General features: G+C 43.0%; 2 protein-coding genes across 4 annotated transcripts in view; both read left to right on the top strand.

Moving 5' to 3' along the window:
- ltbp4 (latent transforming growth factor beta binding protein 4) overlaps positions 1-12146 on the top strand; it is a 40864-nt gene extending 28718 nt beyond the window's left edge. For all 3 annotated transcript variants that reach the window (XM_032590706.1, XM_032590705.1, XM_032590707.1), the window contains 19 exons: positions 376-507; positions 1315-1428; positions 1641-1760; positions 1847-1960; positions 2034-2153; positions 3512-3637; positions 3708-3833; positions 4607-4729; positions 4818-5036; positions 5343-5624; positions 5717-5788; positions 5869-5997; positions 6068-6208; positions 7168-7320; positions 7388-7483; positions 7747-7915; positions 7989-8278; positions 8574-8726; positions 8795-12146. In XM_032590706.1, the coding sequence (XP_032446597.1) occupies positions 376-507; positions 1315-1428; positions 1641-1760; positions 1847-1960; positions 2034-2153; positions 3512-3637; positions 3708-3833; positions 4607-4729; positions 4818-5036; positions 5343-5624; positions 5717-5788; positions 5869-5997; positions 6068-6208; positions 7168-7320; positions 7388-7483; positions 7747-7915; positions 7989-8278; positions 8574-8726; positions 8795-8937 (2822 nt within the window). In that variant the 3' untranslated portion in view covers positions 8938-12146. The remainder of the gene's footprint in view (positions 1-375; positions 508-1314; positions 1429-1640; positions 1761-1846; positions 1961-2033; positions 2154-3511; positions 3638-3707; positions 3834-4606; positions 4730-4817; positions 5037-5342; positions 5625-5716; positions 5789-5868; positions 5998-6067; positions 6209-7167; positions 7321-7387; positions 7484-7746; positions 7916-7988; positions 8279-8573; positions 8727-8794) is intronic.
- Positions 12147-21706: 9560 nt separating this feature from the next.
- esrrd (estrogen-related receptor delta) lies at positions 21707-26819 on the top strand. The gene is made up of 8 exons (XM_032545405.1): positions 21707-21816; positions 22577-22721; positions 22917-23052; positions 23475-23591; positions 24328-24435; positions 24516-24677; positions 24798-25070; positions 26217-26819. Exons 1-8 carry the CDS (start codon positions 21776-21778, stop codon positions 26453-26455), a joined length of 1221 nt encoding a protein of 406 aa, XP_032401296.1. The 5' UTR covers positions 21707-21775; the 3' UTR covers positions 26456-26819.
- The last annotated feature ends 481 nt before the right edge of the window (positions 26820-27300 follow it).

Genomic DNA, 27300 nt, shown 5'->3' with positions numbered 1-27300 from the left:
ACCCAAAACGAGGTTCTGAGTTTAGGTTTTGTTTTGTTTTTTAAAGAAAAAGTTACAAACATTTTCATACTCTGAAGTATTTTATAATTTCTGATTAAAAATCAATTATTTTTAAATTTTTAAAAGAAAAATAAAACATATTTCTGGCAGCATCATGTTTAGACAATAACAAATTTTACTGGACCAGTAATTATTGTGATAAACGATAATATTGTTTCGATACCATTTTCAATATATTGATAACAAAATATTCATCTTCAGATTGGAAAGTATTGATCTCAGTTTAGTTCATGATGTTATTGTTTATTGTGAAAGGCCAATGAGCATTCATTTGTGTGTGTGGGGGTGTGTGTGTGTGTGTGTGGGCGTGTGCAGCTGTCCGTGGTGTGTGTCAGATCAGACCAGGTGTGTGTGAGCGTGGCCGCTGCGTGGATCTGCCAGGTGGGAAACACACCTGTGAGTGTGATGAGGGATTCCAGCCCAACGCTCAGCAGAGCCGCTGCTTCGGTGAGAAAATCCACTGGACGGACGAAACCTCCAAATGTTTCATTTGTTTCATTTTTCATCCTGAATCATAAATTATTCAGATAATTTTGTTACAAACTTGAATCAAGACAAATGGAAAAAACATTGCAAAATATTACATATAAAGAACAATTCAGTCAGAATTATAGGAAATATGATTAAATCTGAAAACAGTAAGCTATCAAATATATATCTTCCACCAAATTTAAAAAAATCAAAAGCTCCAGAAATAACAAGCAATAATTCAGTTGTTAGTAATTCATTAAAATGTACGGAGCTAAATTCAGGCCATAAAATTTGTTTAAAAACTTTGTACTGAAAGTGAAAAAAATTGGATGTAAAAAAGTATTGAGACTGAAAAAAAATATTTTAAATTGAAGAATAACTTTTAAATTAAAAAAGATTCAAAGGAAAAAACTGAAATCTACTTTTTGATTTAAGTGTTTTCATCAGATTCAGAGGAAGAAGAATCATGACTGACAGTACGGAGCTACATTTGTTCAAAAAATGGTTTTTTTGAAACTGAAGAAAAAGTTCAAATTAAAACTAAATCTGAAAGGACAAACTTGAACTTTAAAAAGTATTTTTGAACCTTTTTTCAATTTCATACATCTTTTTCTAGTTAAAATTTTTTTTTATAGCAATAAATACCAAAAACATTGACTTTGTTGAAAGATAACTGGAAAAATGTAAATAAAATGTAAAAGGTTAAACATATAGAAATAAATTTGTATAAAAAAAAATTGAAATATTGTTTAAATGAATTTATTTCCTCGTGTTGAATCCCAGATGTGGACGAATGTCAGCAAAATCCCTGCAGTAACGGGCGCTGTGAAAACTCCCCAGGGAGCTTCAGGTGTGTCTGTTACCATGGTTACAGGCTCGCTGGGAACACCTGTGAAGGTAAAGGCAGCAGCTTAACGAGAAAATAATTCCTAAAAATAAACGTTATAAACGGAAGTTAATGTTGGGAGCTCTGATGTGACTGGAGGAATCCGAGAGGTGTGTGTGTTGGCGTGTGTGTGTGTTTACCTGTGGGGGTGTGTGTGTGTGTTGGGGTGTGTGTTTACCTGTGTGTGTGTTTGGGTGTGTGTGTTTACCTGTGTGTGTTCCAGACGTGGATGAGTGTGTGGATCCGCTGCAGTGTCCGGGTCAGGAGTGCGTCAACATGCCGGGTTCGTACCGCTGCTCGCCCTGCCAGCCGGGACTTGGGTTGCTTAACGGAATCTGCACAGGTAACGCTCACCTGCCTCTCACCTGAGACGCCGGGTTCTGATTGGACCGGACCCGTCCAGCTACCATCCTTGTGTCGTGTTCGCAGACATCGACGAGTGCCGGCTGTCCCCGTGCTCCGGCGGCCGCTGCGAGAACACGCCCGGCAGCTTTCGCTGCGTCTGTCGCCATGGTTACAGGCTCCAGAACAAAACCTGTACAGGTAGGCGCGGTTTGGTCGTGGCGCCGCTCGGGGGGAGCAGTCGGGTCGGTGACCGGGTCCGCTGTGTGTTCAGACGTGGACGAGTGCGCGGAGCCGTCTCAGTGTCCGGGGCAGATGTGTGTGAACTCTGTGGGGTCGTACAGGTGTGTGTCGTGTCGTCCAGGATACACACTGACCAACAGGCAGTGCACAGGTGTGTTCACACTCACAAACACACACCGAGGTTCTGTTTTCAGACCAACACTATTCAGGTAAAAACTGAAGAATCACAGAAATCTGATGGATCCTCCACATTATTGGAAGTATTATCATCATTTATCGTGAAATTAATTAGTTTATAATTTTTCTTATTTATATTTTGAGAGTTAAAACAAAATGTCACATAAGTAATAAAGAAGATATAGGGTTATTTTTACTCAACAGCTTTGTTTTCAGCTGCTGATATGTGTAGTACCTAACCACTCCACCAGATGGCGCATCACCTGACGTTGCTTGTGGTGTTTAAAGGAAGTGAACATTGCATCATGGGAACTTCAGAGTACAGTCGTATAGACGGTTTGGACCTTCGTAGCGGTGCTGATAAAAAATGGACGACGGCCCTGAACGTCATTCTGGACTTTATGTTTACTTTACCAACCTCACATTTCTAAAGTTCAGCATTAATTGTTTATTTTAGTTCTGGTGTACCACACAGAACTTTTGGCCCACTTTTGTTCTGTTTTCATGGCCGTTCTCATCTAGATCGTTTTGGGCAAGAAGAGTCAAACTGTTTGCTGATGATACTCAGGTTTTCATCCGACTCACCGTAAACGTTCCAGCATGTTTCTCCTGCAGACATCTTGTCTTGTTTTAGATGAAATGTGTGTTTTGTTGCATCAGCTCTTGGTTCTGACTGAGAAGGTCTTTAAAAATATATTCCACGGTCCGTGGGTCCTGGAGGAATATCTGTCTGTCACCTGGTTTTCGGTGCCTAAATCAAACAAAGTGCTGGACAGATTCATCACTATCATCATCATGAAAGTCTTCAGTTCGTCTCCACCGAACGTCGACTCAGTTTTACTCTTACTAACCAGGAACTGATGTAACATTCAGAGGTGGAACCGGAACCTTTGGCGCTCTGAACGTTTGAAACAACGCTAACTAAATCGCTAATAAATATTAGTTCATTAGTGCTAAGGCGCTATATCACCTCAATATTTAGTTGTAGCTAATGCTAAAGTGCTAACTTTAGTTCAGATTATATCTGTCATTGAAAGACTACAAACCTCCAATAACAGTTTAACTTTGACATTATCCTTTTTTTTCTTTAATGCCTTTTGCTTTTATATTTGTTTATATTTGTTGAAGATTTCTTAACATTCGGAAAATAATTTCAACACAGATGTGGAACTTTATTTAGCTGAAAGCCAATTACTTTTCTTTTCTCTGGGAACATTGAAGCTAAGTGTTCTCAAAAGTTAGCGAAAACGTTTAAGCGCTAAGCTAAAAATTAGCTCCTCTGTTAGCGCGCTAGCAGAAGGAAGAGCTCACTAAGCTAGCTCTGTCCTGCAGACGTGGATGAGTGTGCGAGCGCCGGAGCGTGTGACGCCGAGCAGGTGTGTGTGAACAGCGTGGGCTCGTTCAGGTGCGACTGTCGCCCCGGATACCGGAGCTCCGGCCTGGGCAGGCGGTGCACAGGTGAGCGCAGCGCCAGTGAGGTTGGTTTTTACCTTTTAAACTGAGCTTCTGATCAGGTTTGTGTCTCCAGACGTTAACGAGTGTTTGGAGGGCGACTTCTGCTTCTCCAGAGGGGAGTGTGTGAACACACCTGGATCATACACCTGTGTTTGCTCACCTGGATTCACGCTGAGTGAGAACAGGACGGCCTGCCTCGGTGAGCCACGTTCAGACTCAGAGCTCTGGTTTCTAGCCGTCACCTAAACTTCTCTTTTCATTTGTTTTTTCATTTGATTGAAGTTTATTAATCAAGGTGACGAAGTTACCTGACAAAACAAACTGACGGTTTTTAGCCGCAGGCTAATTAGCAAACCCAGACTTGGCTGAACATTAAAGCTGCAACTGCTGATGTTTATTTATTGATTATTCTGATAATTAATAAGATTTTAAAAAGTGCATTCTGCAGATTTTTCATTGAACCTCTTAATCTTTTTTTTAAAACTTAGAAATACATTAAAAGGTTCAATCAAAAGTTGAATCTTAGTTTTAAAAAAATGTAAGTAAGAAAATAATTATTTTATTCTCTAAAATGCAGGAGCAGCATTCCTTCATTTGCTTTAATAAATCTGCAGCTAAAAATCCCCTAACCTGAGAAAAGCTCAGATTGAGCATAAATAGCGTTATTATGGCTTTACATGGTGATTAATTATAGACTAATTAATAACTGGTTGCAGGAGATGCTTAATAACAGATTTTACCAGAATTTGAACCAGTGAAGCTAAAAATGCCACATTTAAAATGTAAAAAGTGGCATTTTTGTTTGTGTTTTCGTGCAGTTTTGACTTGATTCTGCTCTGTGTTTTCAGCAAACGGCCTCCAGTTAATAATCAATTGGTTAATAAATTGGTTGATGATTATTTCAGTAATTGATTAGCCGTTTCAGGTTTTCATATTTTTATCTTGACGGCCATATTTAAATTTCCCTCCCAGACGTGGACGAGTGTGTGAGGCCCGGTGTGTGTTCGGACGGCCGCTGTGTCAACACCGACGGCTCCTTCCTGTGTCAGTGTAACTCGGGCTTCAGCGCCAACCCGGAGCAGACCGCCTGCCTCGGTGAGCCTGCCCAGAGCGCCGCCAGAGCGCCGCGCCGTCCAGGACGTCTGCGTCCTCACTCAGCCCTCCCGTCTCTTTGTGTCCCCAGACGTGGACGAGTGCGTGTCCAGCGGCGGCTCCGTTTGCCCGTCGCGGCGGTGTGAGAACATCATCGGCTCGTTCCGCTGCCTCGCCGCCTGCCAGGCGGGTCAGCGGGTCGCTGCCGACGGCTCGTGCGTCGGGCCGGCCGTGTCGGCTCCAGCATCTGCGGCGGCGGCGACGACCTTCTCGCTGCCCGCTGCACCACGGCTTCCATCGTCTGTTTCAGGTCAGGATGATGAAGATGATGAGTTTGCTCTCTCTCTCTGTGTGAACTGCTTCCTCATGGCTTCCACCCTATGATTTAACTTTTTCACATCGTTTATGGTTTTTATAAAATCTCTCCTTAACTTTTTGTCATATTTTCTCATAATTCAGAGTGACAGCCTCAAAGTGTTTTATTTTACTAACCATGAATCTCTCTGGTTAACCTGGAGGTTGTTTTAAAGGATTATACAAATAAATTTATTACAAATATTTGGTAAGATTTTCTGTTTTACATCTTTTAAAGTTCAGCGTCTTTCTGCCTCTCCAGAGTCCGGGTCCCGCCCTGAGTCCACACACTCTTCCTCCTCTTCCTCTTCCTCCTCTTCCTCTTCCTCCTCCGGGGTCCAGATCAGTGCGGTGGACGTTTCTGCGGTTCTGCACCGCCAGTCTGCGGCGCAGCCCGGTGATCTGAGGGACTGTTACTACAACCTGGGGGCAGGCGGCTGCAGCCTGCTGGCGGCCAACACCAGCCAGCAGGAGTGCTGCTGCACCGCGGGGGAGGGCTGGGGGCGGGGCTGCCGCGCCCACGCCTGCCCCGCCCCAAACACAGGTGGGACCTAAAGGACGAAGCTGGCTGCGTTGCTGCGGCTGCATTGCCGCAGTTGCGTTGCTGCGTTCTTACGGCTGCCGTTTGTGTTGCAGCTGACTTCCTGTCCCTGTGTCCCAGTGGGTGGGGCTACGTGACGGTGGGATCGAGCGCCTTCAGCTACTCAGGTACGCTGCGACCCGCCATGTCTGACCCTCTGGTTGCTGTAGCAACGGCGGCCTCTCAGCCTCCTGCTGTGTGTCCCCAGATGTGGACGAGTGTAAGCGCTTCCAGCCCGAGGTGTGTAAGAACGGCGTGTGTGTGAACAACATCCCAGGCTACAGGTGCTACTGCTCCAGCGGCTTCGTCTACAGCTCCGCCCTGCTGGAGTGCATCGGTACGGACACAGCTGGGTCCGGCTGCGCCCGACCTCCGGCTGAGCCCGCTGACCCGTTTCCCATCTGCAGATTACGACGAGTGTGAGGAGGAGAGCTGCGTGGGCGGCGAGTGTGTGAACACGGTGGGGTCGTTCTACTGCAGCTGCCCGCCGCCGCTGGTGGTGGACGACACGCAGAGCAACTGCGTCAACGCCTCGCACCTCACCAGGGGTAACCCTTCCTCATCCTCATCTTCATCACATACCAACGGGGCTGAAAAACACCCAGCTTCTCAGATCAGTCCATGTCAGGAATCAACGATTAGTTTTATCCAGCATGCTGCGCTCAGGTTGCTCTTTCTGGACCGGAGAGAAAATAAAACAGAACAGAAACGTTGTTGGTGTTTCTGTGAGAGCAGAAAAGCTGAATCTCCTGCTGCTGCTTACATTTCTTTCTATTCTGTCTGGATCATATTTTTCAATCCATTCCATTTTCCATGTTCACGTTTTGAACTATTATGTCTCAGAACATCTAAACAAGGTCATGGACTTCTGGCTAACTCACATTTTTATTTCTGACAGCGATTTTAACATTTTTTAAAATTTTAAATCCAAGTCAGAATGTTTAAACCCAAACAGTTCCTCACTCTGTCCAAACCTCAAACTGCTGCTGCGCAAGTTACTCAGCAGGTTGTTGCTAGGTAACCAAAGAGTGGGTTAGTTGATGCCACCAACCTCTCTCAGCTAGCCATGAGAAGTTTCCATTTCCCAGAATGCCTTGCGTTTCTGGATCAGAATTCAGTGAAATGATCAACGTATTGATCAAGTGTTTCTTTATGATTACCGTTTCATCGCCCAGAACCTTTGGTCAAGCCCAGATTAATAATCCCAGATTAGTTTACAGTCGTTGACAAATCACACATCATACGCAAAATACAACGTTTCTGATTTTTCATGTTCATAGTGGCCCAAACATTTGTCCCTCCATTTCTTTAAAACCTACATAAATAAAAAACGGTTCATCTATGAAAACATTCTGTTGACTTTCTGCTGTGGATACAAAGAAAATGGCCGCCTGCGGCACTGCCGTTCAGCTGGAGGTCGAAGGTCAAACCTCCTTCAGGCCACCAGCCTGCAGGTTGCGGCGTGTCGCCTGCGTATCGACAGAGCTGCTGTTTGTGTTGCTTCCAGATGAGAACCTGTCCGTGTGCTGGCAGCACGTCAGCGCCGACCTCCTGTGCCAGAGTCCCCTGCTGGGGGCGCAGGTCACCTTCATCGACTGCTGCTGCTTCTATGGCGAGGGCTGGGGGATGGGCTGCGCCCTCTGCCCCCGCACCGACTCAGGTAAGCGTCGCGCCGCAGCCGCCGCAGGTGGGCCGCGGCGCGCTAACGGCCATCTGTCTGTCTGCAGAAGAATACGCCTCTCTGTGCAGCTCCTACTCTGCAGCGGCGTTCCCAGGAAGCTTCCCAGACTCTGGCAGACCAGAAACCGGGCCGGGGCGAGGAGGTACGATAAGATGATGACCTCATCAGGCTGTGCAGCGTCTGCCTCCAGCTGATTGGTTGTTCCTTCATACAGCAGTAGCAAACCGGGGCGGATGTGGAGGAGATCGATCTGTTCAGATTATCTGACTCATTGCAAACTGTCTCAACATGAAGACAGTTTTAATAAATATCTAGAAACTTTTGTTATTATAGTTTCACCTGCTGAACTGAAGCTTCTATCTTAGAGAAGTTTTGTGGTTCTTGATCGTCTCCTGGTTTTTCCAGCTGCCCCCTACGGTCCGGAGTTCTTTCCTGCAGCGCCGCTTTCTGACGTAGATTTCAGTCAGGACTACATCGACTACTCGCTAGCAGGGCGCAGCAGGTCAGACTTCAGGGCCAGGCCGCCCGTCTCCTTCAGCCCGCCGGACGACGCCTACGGCGGCTCCGAGTTCAGGTGAGGCCAGTGGCGCTGGCTCCCGACGTCCAGCTGCTCCTCGTGTTTCCTGACGCTCCGATGTTCCCATCAGCCCCGGTTTCTACCCGGATGGAGACTACGGCTCCCCAGACGGCTCCGCGCCCAGGACGCCCACCTTCCGGCTCCCTCCGGACCCCCGGTCCGACATCGCCTTCGTGCCCCGGCCGCTGCCTCCGTCCAGATCCGACCCACCGCCGCTCAGCCTGGCGCCACGGCCAGGATCGCCGTACGGTGACCGGGAGGAGGGAGGAGACTTCAGGGGGTGGAGGCCGGGGGCGGGGCTTCCTCCGTTCACTGACAGAGGAGGCGGCGAGGGCAGCGGGCCACGGAGGGTGTATGAGAGTAAGTCTGAGGTGGAAAAACTCCTGAAAACATGAGAACTGATCTGCCTTACGGAGAACGGAGGAAACGCAGTCTGTAGGTCAGGATCAGGGATCTGCAGCCTTTACAAACCAAAGAGACATTTTTGCCGTCAGTCCAGCAGAATAAAACTCGTTTAGCGCCGCCGGTTGAAGACCCCGATCTAGAAAAACTGTTTTTATTAATGTTTGAAACATGAATGGTTTCCCCTTTTAGTCTCATTTAAATCCCATTAAAATAAGTTTCTGAGTGTGAATACTTTGAGTCGTTCTTCCAGGGCGCTACGAGACGCACGCCAGCCTGAGTGCCACCGAGGATTGTGGGATTCTGCACGGCTGTGAGAACGGCCAGTGCATCCGCGTTGCCGAGGGTTACACCTGCGACTGCTACGTGGGCTTTGAGCTGGACCTGACCTCCATGAGCTGCATCGGTACGTAGCGCCGCGCTGCGCCGCGCTGCGCCGCGCTGGCCATCTCTGACTCGCTGTCCATTTTCCAGACATTAACGAGTGCGAAGACGCTGCTGCGCTGCCGTTCCCGTGTGTCAACGCTCGCTGCGTCAACACAGAAGGCTCCTTCCGATGCGTCTGCAGGAGAGGTTACGTCATGTCGCGCAGACGCAACCACTGCATCGCTGCTTAGACCCGGCAGGACCAGCAACCCGGCCGCTCACTGGACTACCATTCTGTTGTGAAACATTTATTAATTACATGAGCTGACCTGCTAAAGGCAGGAGTTTTTATAAAATTTTAATTTAAATCATCTGTTGATTTCTTAACAGAACCATTAACAGCAGGTTGCTGACCTCTGACCTTTAGCAGGTGGAATGACACTGAAGTATTCAGTTCTTCCTGTTTGCACTAAACCGACCAAAGACAGAAGAGCTGATTTAACATCTTCCATGACAAACAGAACCACATTCTGGTCTTCATCTAAAGGCACATCAACATTCAGAAAACTTTTCCTTTTCAATCCTGGACAGTTTTATTTATTTCACTGCTAAAAAATAACTAAACATGAGAAACAAAGATGGAAAAAACGGCTTCAAAACGAGGGTGTTGATGCGTAGAAACGTCCACCTATGACCAAAGTAAAAAGTGAAAATTTATCCTGTGAGTAGACAGTCAGGAGAAACAGGAGACGTAACAAACCGGCACCATGAGGAAGGATTTAAAAGCTCTCTGTGGTGAGTCTCAAACAATTGCTGAGACAAAATCTGTTATTCACACCACTAATATTTATTTTTTTAAGTCAATTTTAGTCCCAATTTTCATTTCCAATAATCTTAAGGATTATCAGTATGACTTAGGATAATTTTCCTGCCGTTTGTTCAGGAATCTGAGCTGCTCTGAAGGAACCGCTCCGATCTGAAATCAGGTATTTTCATCATATCGGATCGTCCTGGCCTGGTATCGCATCATGTGGCATCAAACGAGAACGCAGCAGTCTGTTACGTTTAGCCAATCAGAGACAGAGAGGAAACTGAAACAGCTGCGTTGGCACGCCAGAAAGTCCAGTAGAGATCATCAGAGATCTCTTGGTATCGGGGTTTTTTTTTTTTATCTTTTAAAAATAATCCACAACCTATCAATACAGGACCAAAGTTGATACAAAGTTTTGTCGTCTAAATTTCTAAATCTTGCCGTGTGAAGCAGGGATTGTGTGTAGTTGTTGCTCCTGTTCTGACCAGCATTGTTGCTCTGAGGCCACCTGATGTCAACAGCACCGTATTTCTCTCAACTAGTTTGGATTTATCATGTTAACATTTCGAATTTGAACAAAAGCAGATTAGGAGTGTTGATATAAAGCAAAGTGGGCCCTGTGGCCTTTCTACAGCCCAGATTTTAGTAAATAAACTTTATTTATTTGCTTACTTACAGATTAAACAACATTAACAATAATAAATCAGGTTGATGGTTCAAATCCCTGCTGTCTGCAGCGCTCATAGTTTGTCTTCCTGAGGACATTTATGGGCTGAACGTCAATCATATGAAGCAGATTCAGACTGACAGAGCTGAAGTTTTGCTTCATATAAAGTAATGTTTCCACATCCTGTTTTAAATAATTATGTATCCGTAGATCAAACATTTCATCCCAAATGACTGTTTTAGTTTCTAGTCACATTATCCACAGGAAGAGGCTTTGAATGGACCAAATTTAATATTGTTGGCCAGAGAAGTTGATACAAAAAACAAACAATTATAACAATAATAGAACTCAGAGCTTCAGATGTTTAATGAAAACTCTAAGTTTAAGAAAGATTCATGGAGATGTTAAAGTTTAAGGCAATAAAATATCTTCTAGTTTTTGATTAAATATTTTAATGTTGGTTCTGCTCAACCTAAATGTACTTATATAAAAATTAAAGCACTCACTGTTGGTCCTCAACAGTTGGAACATCAGGTAACCAGGTAATGCTAACAAAGATTTTAAAGATCAGTTGATATGAAGATTATTTGCTAATATTTAATTGTTTCTAAAGTTGCAGTGATTTTTTTATTTTCAATACACCAAAGTCGTTTATGGGTTAACAATAAATAATAAACACATTTTCTTTAATTTTTACCTGTTAACTTACTAGCTAACAGACAAAACCAGAATTAGACATTAATGAGGTCCTTAGCATTCATTAGCATTCAGTCCTGTCAACTGTAAATAGTTGAAGGGATTGAAATCTAAAGGTCTAAAATCAAAGCTTGCTACTTGCTGAAATACTTGGGAAAAACATTTAGCGATCAAACGCTAACTATTGAAATGAGCCGTTTGGTTTGTTTATTAGCTTGTAGGCTGTTTGGCTGTAGTTAGCTCAGATGCTAATAATCAAGCTCAAATGTGTTACTGTCAAAACAATTAACACTTTTGGGCTTGAAAGTTACCTTTGTAAAACCTTTTAAATTGCTTTAAAGTGTGTCATTTTGAATATGATTAGTTTTTCTCCTAACAGTTGGCACCAGCGCTAATCAGTTAGCAAGTGTTATTTAATCCAAAAAATCAAATATCCTAATATGTTCACTCCTTTATTATTCCACTAAGACTATTTTTTGTGAAATGTATTTAGTTACATTTTGTAGTAGCGCTACGTGGCTAACAGCCTCCTGCTTAGTGTCAGATGAGTTTTCAGGCTAAAAGCAGAAAGTTGTGACTGAACTCATCACAACTTTCAAATCTAATCTGCTCATTTAAATAGTTGAATTGTAAATAGTTCTGGCTGTTTTTACTATCTAGCATATTAGCTAGCTTATTTCTAGCCACCTGTGTTTACTTCTAGTTTAGAAGTAAATGCAAAGCTCTTGGTTTTTGTAGTTACTAGTTCAAATATAACCATTTTTACTGTATATATACTTATTTCAACTTCATTTTATTTGAAATGATTTCTTAATTAACATTTTTAATTAAACTTGTTGTACAGATCTAAATATGAACTGATATTCCACCAAATATTCAACTTATTTGTTAAATATTTGTATTACATTTTCAGTGGAAAACAGTGTGAGTGATATGTTTAATTTCTGTTTTCAGTTGGCTTTATGACTATTTTGATGTGCCTGCAGTATTTTTCCACAGCAGAAGTTTGAAATGAAAATGAAATGTGTGTCTAAAACTTTCCTTTATGTGATATTATGCTAAATCAAGTGTCACAGCTTTATTTTTCCTCTTCAGCACATGAAGGTTCAAGTAAAACTTGCACTGTATCTGCCAAAGACCAGGTTCCTCACAGTGGGTTTCGTAACCAATCTGAAACCATATTTTTGGGTTTTAAATGGTTTTATTTTAAAGTTTGATAAAACTTTTTTGTATTCTTGTTTCTTTGACAAGGACTGCAAATACATTTGCACACATTAACTCTTAAATGTGTTGTTGTGGTTTTTGTTTTTTCTGAGCTATTTAGGAATAAATCAAACTTGCAATATTTTAAAGAAACTATAAATAAATTACTGTAGGTCCCATAAGGGCCTCAGATGTTTGCATTATCAGCTGTTAAAACGTCATAAAAGATAGTAGCTAGCATAAGGCTAATCAGGATGAAAATTACACACAACCAAATTAGTTTGTTTTATTGGGGCCTGCCATGCAAAGCAATGGCAGGAACCTATTACTATTGTCGGAGAGAAGCGTCTCTTTAATATTCTTCTTCTTTATTTTTCTTCCGTAACCGTTAATGCGGCTCATACCGCTGGGTGCACACCTACAAATGAGGTATCAAAACGTGCAGAAAATTCACGCCATTGGAGCTATTACTTGTGGTGGGATTTGGGGTTAACGTGGCGACATAATTCGCAAAAAACTACGAAAAAAACCCCATTATAAGTCAATGGGAAAAATCCTAGAAATACCCTATTTTTGAGGATTTTCTGTGTCGTCACAAATTCACCTAGAAATGCCATTCAAATTTCATTTTGTAGATACGTCTGTGATCTCTTCGAAAGTGAAGACGGCTCGTCGATACCAGTTACGGTTTGTCCACAATTTGCCTCTAAGCGACCCAAACTTTCTCATTTTTCCTAAAGTTAGAGTGCTTCTCTCGCTGATTAGAGTGGGAGATCAAGACAACTTTTTCAGCCCAAATCATTTTTGAAATCGCCATCACGCCCACAAATATCGCACGATTAGTATCAAAATCGGTCCTCACATTGATACGCCTGTCTGCTCCGGTAAAATGTTTTCGAAATTTATCTAGACCGTACGGTTTTCTGTCACGGTGCTTCAGAGCAAAGTGATGCGACAGGATTTTCTGAGGCTCTCAGGCTCTTTCACTAACACTTCACACCTTGGTGTGAAACTTATTTAACATAGCAACGGATCTCAAGAGGCTATTGGCTGCTGGTTTGGACTACAAATACGCATCATTGTAGTTCTAACTATCCTCAGTTGAAACAGATCAGGACTGAGAACTGGCCTTTAGAACTACTTGCTGCTATGGGCTGTATATAACTGATTTAACTCAGTAACTGTTACACATGGGATTAGTTTGGCCCTTTGAAATGAAGCTTAACAAAAATTTCAAAATAAAAGCCTTGAATATTTTTACATCATGTAATTGCTCTTTTTGGCTTTATTTGACTTTTTCATCCAAAGCACTGTTACACATGGTATTAGTTTGGCCCTTTGAAATGAAGCATAGTGAAAATTTCAAAATAAAAGCCTTGAATATTTTTACATGACGTAATTGCTCTTTTTGGCTTTATATGACTTTTTCATCCAAAGCACTGTTACACATGGGATTACTTCGGAACTTTCAAATGGAGCATAATAATAATTTCAAAATAAAAGCCTTGAATATTTTTACATCAGGTAATTGCGCTTTTTGGCTTTATGTGACTTTTTTATCCAAAGCACTGTTACACAATGGAATAGTTTGGCCCTCTGAAATGAATCATACTGAAAATTTCAAAATAAAAGCCTTGAATATTTTTACATCATGTAATTGCTCTTTTTGGCCGTATATGACTTTTTCATCCAAAGCACTGTTACACATGGGATTACTTCGGAACTTTAAAATGGAGCATAATAATAATTTCAAAATAAAAGCCTTGAATATTTTTACATGACGTAATTGCTCTGTTTTGCCTTTATTTGACTTTTTCATCCAAAGCACTCTTACACGTGGTATTAGTTCAGAACTTTAAAATGAAGCATACTGAAAATTTCAAAATAAAAGCCTTGAATATTTTTACATCAGCTACTTGTGTTTTGAGCATTATATAACTATTTTAACCCAAGGACTATTACGCATGGGATTAGTTTGGCCCTTTGAAATGAAGTTTAACAAAACTTCCAAAATAAAAGCCTTGACAACATTTTAAATCGTACCGAATTGTGCACGTCCGCCTCGCTTAACGTTCTTGCGGTTCTCCGCGTGCCACTGATTACGTCGCGGCGTTCTTTAGCGTCGACGCCGATTTGTGGCGCGACGACGCCGGGCCCGAGCCCGACGGGCGCGCCTTGGCAGGCCCCGGCTAAATTTCTTCCGAAATTTTCTAGTTATATTTAAACTTCAACAGCAGGACAGATTGAAAATAGTTGCAGGTTGTATAAAGACAGAAGAACTTCTTGAAGGAGAGAGTTGCAAAAAAGGGCTAAAAAGACGACAAACAATAACAGCAAGAGTAACACGTCACTAAATTAGGCTACATTAAAAATGTTGCAAAGCTGAACATGACTCCTGATTACATAACTAAATATTATTGAAACAGATTTTTATTTAATTTGAAATAAAAAATTTTTTGACGAGAATTGGAAGAAAAAGAAAAGTTGTAATACCCATGGTTCATCAGTAGGGGGGCAAGAATGTCAGCATTGATTCATCATGATGTTATTTTTCTCTCCAGTTAAGAACCATTTTTATAAACCTGCATGCCATAAAAGCAGATGTGTCGGAGGATTTTATTACCTTTGTTTTCATGAGACTTGCTAGCGTAGCGTTAGCTTGTTAGCTGCAGCCCAGTTGTTGAGTCACTGCAGGTGATTTTCTCGTGCAGCCTGGTACTAATCTTCCACCTGGATCCATAACCTTAATGCTCACTCTGTTTATGTAGATCTATGTCTCTAAGCTACTTTGAATTATAGGCCAATCCCGCGTTCACACCGGCCAGTTTTAAGAGGATTAGCGAGGTCCAGGCGCTGCACTGCTGAACCTATGAGCCAGCGGAATATCAGCTTTCACTTTCACAGAACAAGCAGCGCAGCTTAAATCTCAGGACACATCCCGTCCAGAACCGCTGCTCAGATGAAAACAGAATGTCACTGGACTCAACGAACAGTAATGCTGCATCAGAACAGGCGGTTTGGGTCAAAACTGCACGTAGTAACGAAACATCCATCCTGTTCTCCTTAAAGGAAGTCCCGTCCTTCTCTTCTGATACTCCTGAACTGGTTCTTAGAAACCCGGAGGCTTTTAATGGACCGAACAGGCTCAAACCAGTTTGAAGCCAGGTTTCAAACTGGTCCATCAGCTTTATCAGCTTCAAACTGAAAGTTCATGATCTGGTTTTTAAGCATCATGTTGTTATCCTGGATTTCTCAAGCTAGCAAAGAAAGTTTTAGCTTACTTTCTAAATGACCGGATCTGCTATGCATCGACTAAATCAATAAACCAGTTTACTTTATTTTTCTATAACTGTAGTTCCTGCAAAGTGACTAAGGCTACGTTCACCCAGCAGGTCTTGATGCTCAATTTTATTTTTTTGCCCAGTTGTTCATGTTGCTAATTAAATGCAACATGAACACGTTCACACGTTCATTCCTCTGTGTGAACGGTTTACACCGCCAAAGCGACCCGCATGCGCAGAAGAAGAACGTAGCCGTCACCCAGCAGCGCTCTGTTTACGGCAGTAAAGATGGCCGCCACCGTCTGTGGATTGATTTTAAAGTTTAGTCAAGCCAAGATTGACCATATTGAACATATAAAAGAATAAAGTTATATTCAAATAAAACACACTTAAAACAAAGGAATAATTGTAAAGTATATTTACATGTTTAAGGACTGAGTAAAAGTAAGAACTTATTTTTTACTCCTCCAACATCTATAACAGGTTAAATCTATCCATCCAGTAAATTACTGTGATTATTTACGTGAACTTGGTTTTAACAGTTTTTCTCAGTATTTTCTATATTCATATCTAACTAGTGCAGGGCAGAGTTATTCAGCAGATCAGAACCAGAGGAAGGAAGCTGATCGAATTCACCACATTTGGCTTCTTCTGGTTCAGAAATGAAAACTGGATAAAACACAATAAAACCGTTCAGATTGCAAATGCTTTAAAATCCATTTAAACCCCAATATGGGAGGGAACTGATCCGATTTTCTTGTCAAATGTTGAAGTTGGGTCGGTCAGACTTAAATTATGTTTTTATTTAAGAAAATTTAAAAATAAAACATTTTAGATTATTTTTATTGAAGCAGTGAATCTGTTTCTGATAGGAAATGAGTTAGTACATTAACCAAGGATAATGATGTCATCAGCGAGTATAAATTTAAACTCCGGTTCTCCAGGTAAACCCGACCTGTTCCACGATGTCTGCTGTTGTTGCGCAACACCCCCCCCCCCCCCCCCCCCCCCCCTTCTGTCTCTACTCTCTCACTCTCTACTTCCTCTTCTGAGAGGGGAGATGTGCTACCAGCTCTCCTTCTAACGGGTTAATTGAGTTTCCTAAATCTGCTGGGATTTACCCTGCCCAGAACTGAAGTAAACTCTGTTTAAGCTGGTTTCGAGAAACGATTCGCCTGGTTTTCTGACGGCCTACATCCAGGTGTCCCACCCTTCTTCCCCCTGTGAATTAGCCAGACTGAGCAGCCTACAGCCAACTAGTTTCACAGAGCACACCTGTTAACGGTCGCTCGTTCTCTATTTTACAACTTGCATTTGTTATTGAACCAGGTAGGTTTTAGTGACTCGGGCGAGTCCCAAGGATGACGTTTTAAATTTGGGCTACCAGCAACCTAAAAACATTTTAAACTTTTTCCTCTCCAGAATCAAACATCATAGCTATTTTACAACCATCAAAGAACTTTAAGGTGACTCATTAACTGAATGTCCACAACATCTTTTAGATTTTCTTTATGCTAAATATTTTATTAGTAAGGCAGTTTTGCAAGGGTCAGTACAGCTTAATTCAGTAGCAGAAATAATCAAATAAGTAAAATCAGTCATCTAGTCTATCTTTCCCTACTGCTGATACTGAGAACTAAAAAAGAGAACCTTTGAGAGAGACGGACGGAGTTTGGTGTTTCGAACCCCAGACCTGGCCTGATGATGAAGAAGGTGCTGCAGCAGGAGGAAGACGCCGATCGATGAAGGCCAGGATCTCCGCAGGTCTGATGAGCCTCCTCTCCGCATGGATGGTGAGGTCACACAGGACTTGGTGCAGGAAGGAAAAAAGGCACCAGTTCTTCTTCTTTGCCTTTGCCTTTGTCTTCATCTTTGTCTTTGGGGTCTGAACCCAGCCGATGAGAGAAGTGCGATTCGAAGCCACATGTTGCAGGCCTGACGGGTTGGTCCTCATGGCAGGACAGTCTTCGGCTCCGTGGCTCCGGCTCTTCTTCAGCTGCAGAGTTCTTTGTCCATCTCTTGGCTCGAAGCTGCCCGGAGGATCCAACAAAAGGTTCCTCTTTTGCACCCACTTTTTATAGGGTTTATCCACCCTTTTGGTGCGTTTTCATTGGCTGACTGCTTAGACAGATGACCTCACATCCATCACTGTCTTACAGACATTATGTCCTGATGTCTGTGCTAATGTCTCAGGGTTGCTCAACCTCCTATGTCCGTTGTCTTCACAACCTTTCACCTAAATAAGGCGTTGATCATCTCTGCTCTCCTGTTAGTTCCCCTTTTTCCCTTCCTTTCACCTTTCACCTACCATCTACCTCCAACATATCAGTGATGTTTAATTGCAGTTACACCTTCTACACCATTTCAAGTTCAATGTCAAAATCACATTTATATCACATTTATTTGCTTTAGCTTCTCTGATTTAGCATTCATTTATAATTTTATAACCATAACTTATTAATTATCCTTATTATAATCCTAATGTGAGTTATTACAGATGTTTTTCTGAAAAGAAACCAAGAATAATCCATGATTCTAATTATTTGATACCCACGTTTACAGTTACTTGTTTTTCTTGTAAGTGTTCCCACAAATGTAAGTGTAAGTATGATTACAAGTAAACCAATATTAATATAAGTGTTTTACCTTGAATCTTATCCAATTACTAATAATGTTTAGATTTCATTCTGTAAAACTTTCATGTTTTAAACTAAGGAATAGTCTCAGCTATTTTTATAAATCTACAGGCTGGAAACTTCCTCTTTTTCCAGGAAACCTGCTTTTCCTGTTTAATGACTCTCTCTGACTGACTATGACTTCTTATGATTAGATAGAAAAAAGTAGAATTAAAGCAAAGTTTGCTTTAGACAAAAACAACACACACAACCAGATTTATTTTATTGACACCTAAGTCTACTGTTGGGCCTAGATGTCACTTGAGTGATTCATTTTAAAGATAACTTTATTTATTATTACTGTTAAACTAAAATCTCCAGCATGGGGAAGTGGGATGAGCTCGGATTTTCTTGACACTGCTCATAGACGCCAACACGACTAAAACCATGTTAGTAAAAACTGCAACAGTTCTTTTGTTCCAGTGACTGAAAACACCATCCATCCCTTTTCTTCCGGGGTCGGGTCGCGGGGTTAGCAGCTTCCCTCCCCAGCCTCTTGTTCCAGCCCTTCCAGGGAATCCCAAGGCGTTCCCAGGCCAGCAGAGGAACATCGTCCCTCCAGCGTGTCCTGGGTTTTCCCCTCCTCCCGGTGGGACATGAACTCCTCACCAGGGAGGCGTCCAGGAGGCTCCTCAACTGGCTCCTCTCGATGTGAAGGAGCAGCGGCTCTACTCTGAGTCCCTCCTGGATGACTGAGCTTCTCTCTCTAAGGGAGAGCCCAGACACCCTAAGGAGAAAACCCATTTCGGCCGCTGAAAACACTAAACGTTGTTATTTACACTCCGGTTCCAAACCGAGCGCAGCTGGAACCGGGTCCGGGTTGCGAAATGTTTGGACCAGGGCAGAGAAATGTTCCAGAGTGGACCTTAAGCCCTGCAGCAATCTGGGCTACAGGGCTGACTCAGAGCTACACTGACCCAGATCTGATTGATGAAGATGAGGATGAGCGGGCCGGGTGAGCCGGGTCTCACAGTCCAGGATATTTTTACTCAGGTTAGCCTGCTGCTCACTGATTGGCTGCTGAGACAAATCTATCGCCTCCAAAGTTTCACCTTTCCGGTCCAGACCTGCAGGTTCTGATGGTTCAGCTAAAGATCAAACATGGAGGAATAGCAGGTTGGGTTTCTGAGCAGCGATGCCGTTAGAGGCGGACTAGACGGCATGAATTTAATGAGGAAACGATGATTTCACTCAATGGAGACTTGGACTAAAATGACTTGTGAACGACTCTGACTTGATGTGGGACGAGTCTGAGAGACCTGGAGGAGAAAACATCCAAACGGAGAACGTCACTGACCAGGTGGAGCAGAACTCCTTCCTGACGAGGTTTCACAAACCTCTGATGGAGATTCATCCATTCATTCATTTAGACACCAAACCTTTTATTCTCTGGTTTTCTGTTTACTGCTGGTTTGGTTGATTAGAGTCTCATGAATTTCAGGACACTGTGTATTTACTCATCGTAGCTCTTGGTGATTTTGTCACCGTCTTCAGATGAAACAGAATCAAATCAACATTTAAATGATTTATATTAATTCAGATTAACGACTGAATGACTAATAACACCATGAAAAGCTGCCACTCATCTGTTGTTATTCTCTGATAGTTTTGCTTGTGGACGGCTTCAGAGGAACTTTGACCCGCGGGTCGGGCGGCTCCGTGTCCCGGTCGGACGGACAGACAGCCGGTCCAGTTATGCAGCTCTTATGAAACAGCAGATGTAGGTGAGGCTGATCCGGGAGCGTCTGAGTGTAAGATTAACACCGACTGTTTGTTTCTCACCTGCTGCAGGAACTGCAGCCTCAGCAGCTCCAGTTCAAAGCAGGTCCAGAGAACCTGGAGCTCCTGGTTTCACTGGTTCCACTGGGAACGCCGGCAGTTCTTACAGGTCTGAGATTGGACCTGATGCCACCATTTACCAGTTTTTACCTTCAAGTTGATGCTCTACTGGACAGGAAAATGAAATTTAGAGTTTAGACCCTAAAAGTGTCCAAATGTGTTTTTTCTAACAAACATCAATCTAACAAACTCCTAAAACCACCTGAGGTCAAAGGTCAAGCTGCGACTCAGGAAGCTGGAGTCCAAAATCAAACGTAGTTCTGCTGATCCCGTCCAGATATTAAACTCTGACATTTTTCTGCCATCCCATAATAATTTAGAACCCAAACATTATACGCAAGTAAGAGTAGAACTACTTCAACTTATTTTACTCAACTAGAAGTAAAAAGTATTTGGTAAGAAGTCGACTCAAGTACTGAGTAACTGATCAAATGATCAATCATTTAATATTTTAAAGATACATCATCAGACGAACCAAAATATAAAGTTAAGTTGAAATGTTGGTATTTTAAGGACCAAAATGACAATAATTAATATGAGTAACAAAAAATAAAGAAAATTTTTCCAAATCAGTTTCATTCAATAAAAAAACTTCTGAAACTTTAACAGAAACTGCAGCTGTGAGTCTGTCTGGTGGATTTTATAAAACATGTTTGTTTTTCATTTAGTGGGAAGAAAATCCTGAAATTTATTCAAGTAAGAGTAAAAATACTTCATAATAAAATTACTCAAGTAAAAGTAAAAAGTACAGCTTAGTAATAAAAATACATAAAAGTTGCTCAATGTAAATGTAACTAGTTACTAGTTACTAATGGTGATTGCATTGCTTTATTGTTACCACTAGAGGGCAGACTGAACCGAGAGCGTTTCAGTGAACTTAAACAGTGACGTAGCAACTTTATCGATGTATTAAGTGACTTTTTAGCCTCTATAGCAACGTTTTTGCACAAAAGCGAAAAATCTAACAACTTCTTTGTATTACTGGACACTTTAATGGCGACACCACGTGAACACGTCGATGGTTATAGCAACAGTCCTGAGTTAGCAAGCAATGCTACCATTAGCCGCTTCCGCTTCCTAATCATCAACCAAACTATCCATCCATCCATTTTCTGTTCACCCTTTGTCCCCAGTGGGGTCGGGAGGGTTGCTGGTGCCTATCTCCAGCTACGTTCCGGGCGGGAGGCGGGGTTCACCCTGGACAGGTCGCCAGTCTGTCGCAAACCAAACTAAAAATAAATAAATAAAATAAAAAACAACCAAACTGGACCAAAGGAACCGAGAGCAGCAGACAGCTTCATCCCACAGAGGTTCGGCTGTGACGCTGTCCGCTAAAATATAGCAGAATTAAACAAACTTGCACGAAAATGCATCAATTTGCACTGAAACGTAAAAATGGGCCTGAAGAACAATTTAGTTTGTGGAAACTGTTGATTTGAGGTTGTGCTGCTCTGGCGGCGGGTTAATAATGTAGCAGCTGTTGAATTGGACTCGTTGGTTTTTCTGTGGGGTCGGTTAGAACTTGCTATAAATTCCTCCTTCAAATATAAATGATGCACATCTTACTGTAAAATGTAACCTTGTTCTGAAATCATTATTGTGTATTAACATCGTTTAAAATGTTTGTGACCTCAGAGTGTTTTTTAAAATGATGACGTTGTAAATCTGTTTTTATTGTTTAATGTCTGAATTTTCCTGCAGTGATGAATTTCTGGATGTTATTGAAGCGCAGAGGTTGAACTCTGACCTCGGCTGCGGCGGCCGTGGCCTACATCTGTCACTGTCCCGATCAATGGCCGAGAAGTCTGCTGGCTGCTGATTGGCTGAGGCTGCAGGCCCCGCCCCCTGCCGCCTCCGGATAAAAGAGTCCGGCCTCGGGCGGCTTCACATGGGGCCGCAGACCCGGACTGGGTCAGGATGGAGCTGAAGGACTTTGGACTCTTCCTCGGTTCCCCATGGTGAGTTCAATGATCCTCTGAATTTTTACTGAACTTTAACTCTAAAGTCTTTCATAACAGAGAGCTGCAGTAAAACATGCAGCAGACAGACTGTTCAACGTTACCATGACAACGACTTTGAGGCCTGCTGGCCGCCATGAAATATAAAAATGGATGGAAATATTTCAGAGCGATTCTAGATTCTGAACTTTTGATATTAAGACGTTTGCAGTTGGACAGAAACAATCAGATGATTTTTTGTAAAACCTTAAAAAAGTGAATCCATCACAAATTTATTGCAAACATGCAGAAACAACAGAACTCATTTATTTATGCGGCTCAAATGTTTGGAAATATAAACATTAGTGTTTGTAAACATTAATAAAATGCAAAGAGAGGCTTCGAAGTTTTACTTTTCCATTTCTTGTCAGATCTTTTTCTTTTTGTTCGCTGGTTCTGAACCAGTTCTTCTCATGATTTTTAATAACCAGATGTTTTCATGTCTGTTTAATAAAACACAGAAATAAATAAGAAAACAGTCAGAAATGCAATAGACTCATGAATTTAGATAAAGTTACGTTTAAAGGCGCGCAGATAAATATAAGGATAAATTTATTTTATTTTTAAGAAGCGTTCCTCGCTGTGGCCCTCCTGGGTTTCCGTAGCTGCAGCATCTTAATGTTTATTGAATCATTTTTCTCTTTTCTTTACATCAAATACAAATAAAGTTTTTTATTTTCTCCTCTTTTACTTCCTGTTTCATCCCTCACCTTCCTCCCAGCCCCTCTCCGCTCTTCCTCCTCTCCAGCCCATCCTCCTCTTCCTCCTGCGGGGACCAGACTCCTGACTCTCCAGCGGGGTGCAGTTCCAGCGGAAGCCCTGCAGGGGGCGCCGTGGAGTTTCAGTCGGACTCTTTTTCAGTGAAGGTAGGAACTGGTTCCTGTTGCTCCATCGGGACTAACAAACATTTTCCGGTTGTGCTGAAGCTCCATAATCCAGATTAGATTCAGGGATTATTGGTTTTCATATTTACAAATGTATCATGATGTATAATAGGAACTAAAATGAGACTGGAGCGTCTTCCAGGCTTCATGTTGGGTTTACCTGGTGTTCTCTGGCAGGTGCAGTGCCGGGCCCTGATGGGCCCCATGGGGCCCAAGCGGCTCTGTCTGGTCTGCGGAGACTTTGCCTCTGGTTATCATTACGGGGTGGCGTCCTGCGAGGCCTGCAAGGCCTTCTTCAAGAGGACCATCCAAGGTGACCTTCATCATCCTCATCAGCAGCAGAGAATAATGTGACATTAAAATATGCCAGGAAATTATTAACCCATAATTATTTTCAATTATTCATTTTTAAGATAATTTTGAGTGTAAAATCAGTTTAATCAGTTTAAGTTATTTATAGCAAAAAATAACTAAGTTACCAGCTTACAACAATGATAAATTACACCCCTAGAAAAACCACCGACCCTTTAAAAATGATTTCAGTTCATGCAAACCGTTCCTCAGTAAAGATCTGCAGCCCAATAAATACCTAAACAATAATAATAATTAAACATCAGCTAAGATTTCCACTGGCCCCATCGGATCACCGCTAAAAACTCAACCATCAGAACCACAGCAGCATTTTTTCATTGTTGAAAGACGGCCTGACGCGTTTCCTGTTTTCTGGTTACCAAGGCAACATCGAGTACAGCTGCCCGGTGACGAACGAGTGCGAGATCACAAAGCGGCGGAGGAAAGCCTGCCAGGCGTGTCGCTTCCAGAAGTGTCTGCAGGCCGGGATGATGCGGGAAGGTACGATGGGACCCGGTTCAGTCGTATGATACATCGGGCTCAACGATACTGTTAGAAGGGCTTTGGGACCATCTAGTGGTCGGAGTGTGAACTACACCCGGTTCATAGATAAATACGTTTGGGCAGAACCGCATTTAATCTGACTGATAAACTGAAAGTGTTGTGTAATAAAAATTCATTTTCTAAATGTTTCTTCTGCTGATTTCCACCAGTCAGCTGCATCCAAACACGGCGATGAAGAAAAAGCTGCTCAGAAATCAGTTTTATTCCGATTCAAAGGCCTGATTGATATCATTAATCATCATTAAGCATCATTAAAGCAAACATATTAAAATAAAAAGTTTTCCTTAAATGCCTGGCATTGCTAATTAGCATCATACTTCAGTTTTCACTAACTGTAAACACAATTTTCAAATGTATATCCTCTGATTAATTTAACATCTAACTGACAGAAAAAAAACTGTTTTTGTACAATTGAATGTAAATTCAGGCTTTAAGGTCAAAGTTCACATCCTGTTGAAATAGCAGCTTTTAGGAAACTTTAATGGGACATTTGCTCTGTGACTGAAAAGAAAGATCTGTGGAAGGACAAACTAAAATATTAATAAGGAGACAAAATGCCTCATAAACGTGATCCAGCTCCAGAGCTCAGCGCCGATCAGAACAAACGTCGTATCAAAGTTCTGAGTTTTTCTCGTCAGAAACTGGAGTTCTAAAACGCTGTTTGTGTGTTTAGGGGTGCGTTTGGACCGGGTCAGAGGAGGCCGGCAGAAGTACCGGAGGCGGGTGGAGCCAGGCGGGGCTTCCTGCGGTAGAGCTCCGTTCAGCCTGCCGCTCGGCTCCAGTGAGTTCCCCGACGTTCCCTCTGAAGGCTCCCAGTCCGCCCAGACTTCCCAGTCTGACGGTCCCATCTGTCTGTTTCAGGGAACAAGCTGATCTCCCATTTGCTGCTGACAGAGCCCGCCCCGCTGGCAGCCAATCAGGACGACTCGACGGACGACGGCAGCCTGCGGACCCTGCTGACCCTCTGTGACCTTCTGAATCGGGAGCTGCTGGTTCTGATTGGCTGGGCCAAGCAGATCCCAGGTAAACGGGCTCCTGAAACAGATTCACATTACTGAAGCAACCAAGATGGCTTCCAGTAGAAGACCAGCGTCTCAAACCGATCCGCTGATGCCTCGCTGCTCCGCTCTCACTCCCCGCCAGGTTTCTCTGAGCTCTCATTGGTGGACCAGATGTCGCTGCTGCAGAGCGGCTGGATGGAGGCGCTGCTGGTGGGCGTGGCCTGGCGCTCGCAGGGCAGGCCGGGGGAGGAGCTTGTGTTTGCGGGAAACCTGCGCCTGGACGAGGCTCAGTGCCGGGCCGCCGGGCTGGCTGCTATCTACCAGGAAGTGCGCCACCTGGCGGCCAGGTACCGGGCGATGAAGATGAGCGCAGAGGAGGCGGTGATGATGAAGGCCATGGCGCTCGCCAACTCAGGTACAAACGTTTTATTAGGTGGTACGAAAAAACACTGAGAGCTGATCTAAATCTGGATTCCTAATAACCTGAAATACTTTTAATGATGGAACAATCACTATGGTGACCTGCCTGATTCAACCTACAAACACTGAACAGCTACAGGGCAGGAAAAGGGACAAAATTCAAAATTCAAGCTGTTGAGCAGAAACCAGCCTCTCTGCTGCCACCTACAGGCAGAAAAACACCTGCAGATTCCTGGGGATCCCAGAAGTTTTCAGATGCTTACAAGAAGTTCCTCAGAAAAGAGGATCAGACCCACATCAGAACCAGAACCACAACCTGGTAGTGGTTCTGGTTCTGTTCGGTATGAACAGAACCAATCCTGCCTGGAAACAGGAAGCCTGTTTTTCAAAACAAAGTTACAGATCAAAATGTTTCGATAATAACTGGATCCCAGTGAAACAACCAGCAGAACCATCAATCAAAGCAAACTGGACTTTACAGCATTCATTCGTTTCCGTTTCTCACTTCCCTCTGAGTCACCATAGCAACCAGTGACTCGGCATTTCCTGGATCTGCTGACTTATTTTATTACTCAGCAGATTCTTTTTTACTTCCCACTTTGAAAGTCAGGGAATTTTTCTGTGAGATCCAATATGGCCGCTCCGCGCGTCGACGGCCACAAACTGCGGAGGAAACTTTTATTTTACAGGAATCGATGTTGCAACTCTGAACTGAACAACAGATTAAAACTGAAGGGTTCAGTTAGCATAATGTTCCTCAGAGTTACTCGCTGACTGACAACCAATACTTTGGGTCAGCTGAGCTGCCATATAAATAACCTTTGACTTGATAAAGAAATGGACACATTTCAGTGTTTCACTGTAAACAGGAATATTTTCATAATAAAGCTGTTTTGTGATCAGATTGCAGTAACGCCCCATGACCAGTAGGAGGCGGTGGTGTATCCAATGAGCGGTGAATGTTACCATGAACTGATTTAAATGAGAGGGAAGCGTGACCCGGGGCCACAGCGGGACGGATTAACCAATCAATAACTGATGATCACGATCAGCTGTAGCTCTCAGTGTCTCCCTTGTTTTTGCCTCGGCCTTAATTTGTTGGGTTTGTGCAGTAACTGACCTCTGGGTCTCCGCCCCTCAGACACCGAGCCGCCGGACTCTCCGGACTCGCTGCAGCGGCTCCAGGACGGCCTCCAGGAGGCGCTGCAGGACTACGAGTGTTCCCGCAGGGAGCCGCACCGGGCGGGCCGGCTGCTGATGAGCCTCCCGCTGCTGCGGCAGAGCGCCGCCCGCGCCGTGGAGGCCTTCCGCCGGCTGCACCGCCAGCGGCACGTCCCCATCCACAAACTGCTGCTGGAGATGCTGGACACCAAGAGCTGAGCAGCTTCTCTTCACAAACCATTCTGGTTCTATCCTGCCGTCATTAGCGAGGTCGTCCAGGTCAGACCACAAATTCACTTCCAGGTCAATAAGAGGGAAGAAAGGCAGAACATGTGACCAAACTGTAAGAAACCAGCAGACAGAAACTGGATTTCTAGCAGTTTTGCAAAATGGGAATAAAATATCCACATTTTTAATCAATAAACGATCAATATCAGCAACAGATTCCTGTGTAAGCCCCGCCCCCTTTATGGATGTTTATCTCTCAGGGACTGAGGAGGGAGTGTCATCATGTTTCCTGGGTTTAAGTTTTCATGTATTTTTGTTATTTCTGTGTAAAGTTTTATCTCAGCTGCTCCCGTTTTCTCAGGCGAAATAAATCCAAAACTTTTACAACAAAATCTGTTGAGTGTTCAATACGAACCGTTTCACAATCACTAAGGTTCAAACGTCACACAAGTGATGCGTTCAAAGGCTTAGGGAAACATTCGCTTTAACATGAATTTAGGTTTTAATATGAAAGGAGAGAAAATTTTATTATATCAAAAATTTAGTTTTTTATTAGACTTTATACAACAAACATTTATTTTAATTTAGAGGTCACTGAACTGGTTCGGATCAACGGTTCTGGTTCAGGACGGTTTTCTGAAGTTTCACACCTCATTAAAGAAATCAGAACGAATCAATGCAGCTGTCCCTCCGGCCACTAGGTGGCAGTAAAGGCAGCAGATTGAGATTTAAATACAGCAGTAAGAATGAAAATCAAAATTTTAAATCTAACAAAACCAGAATACTTTTTTTTTTTCCAGAAATCAATTATTTTCTCTCTCATGCCTGTTAGACCA

This window comes from Xiphophorus hellerii, chromosome 18 (assembly GCF_003331165.1).
Source record: "Xiphophorus hellerii strain 12219 chromosome 18, Xiphophorus_hellerii-4.1, whole genome shotgun sequence".
NCBI lineage: Eukaryota > Metazoa > Chordata > Actinopteri > Cyprinodontiformes > Poeciliidae > Xiphophorus > Xiphophorus hellerii.
This window is presented reverse-complemented; position numbering and strand designations above follow the sequence as displayed.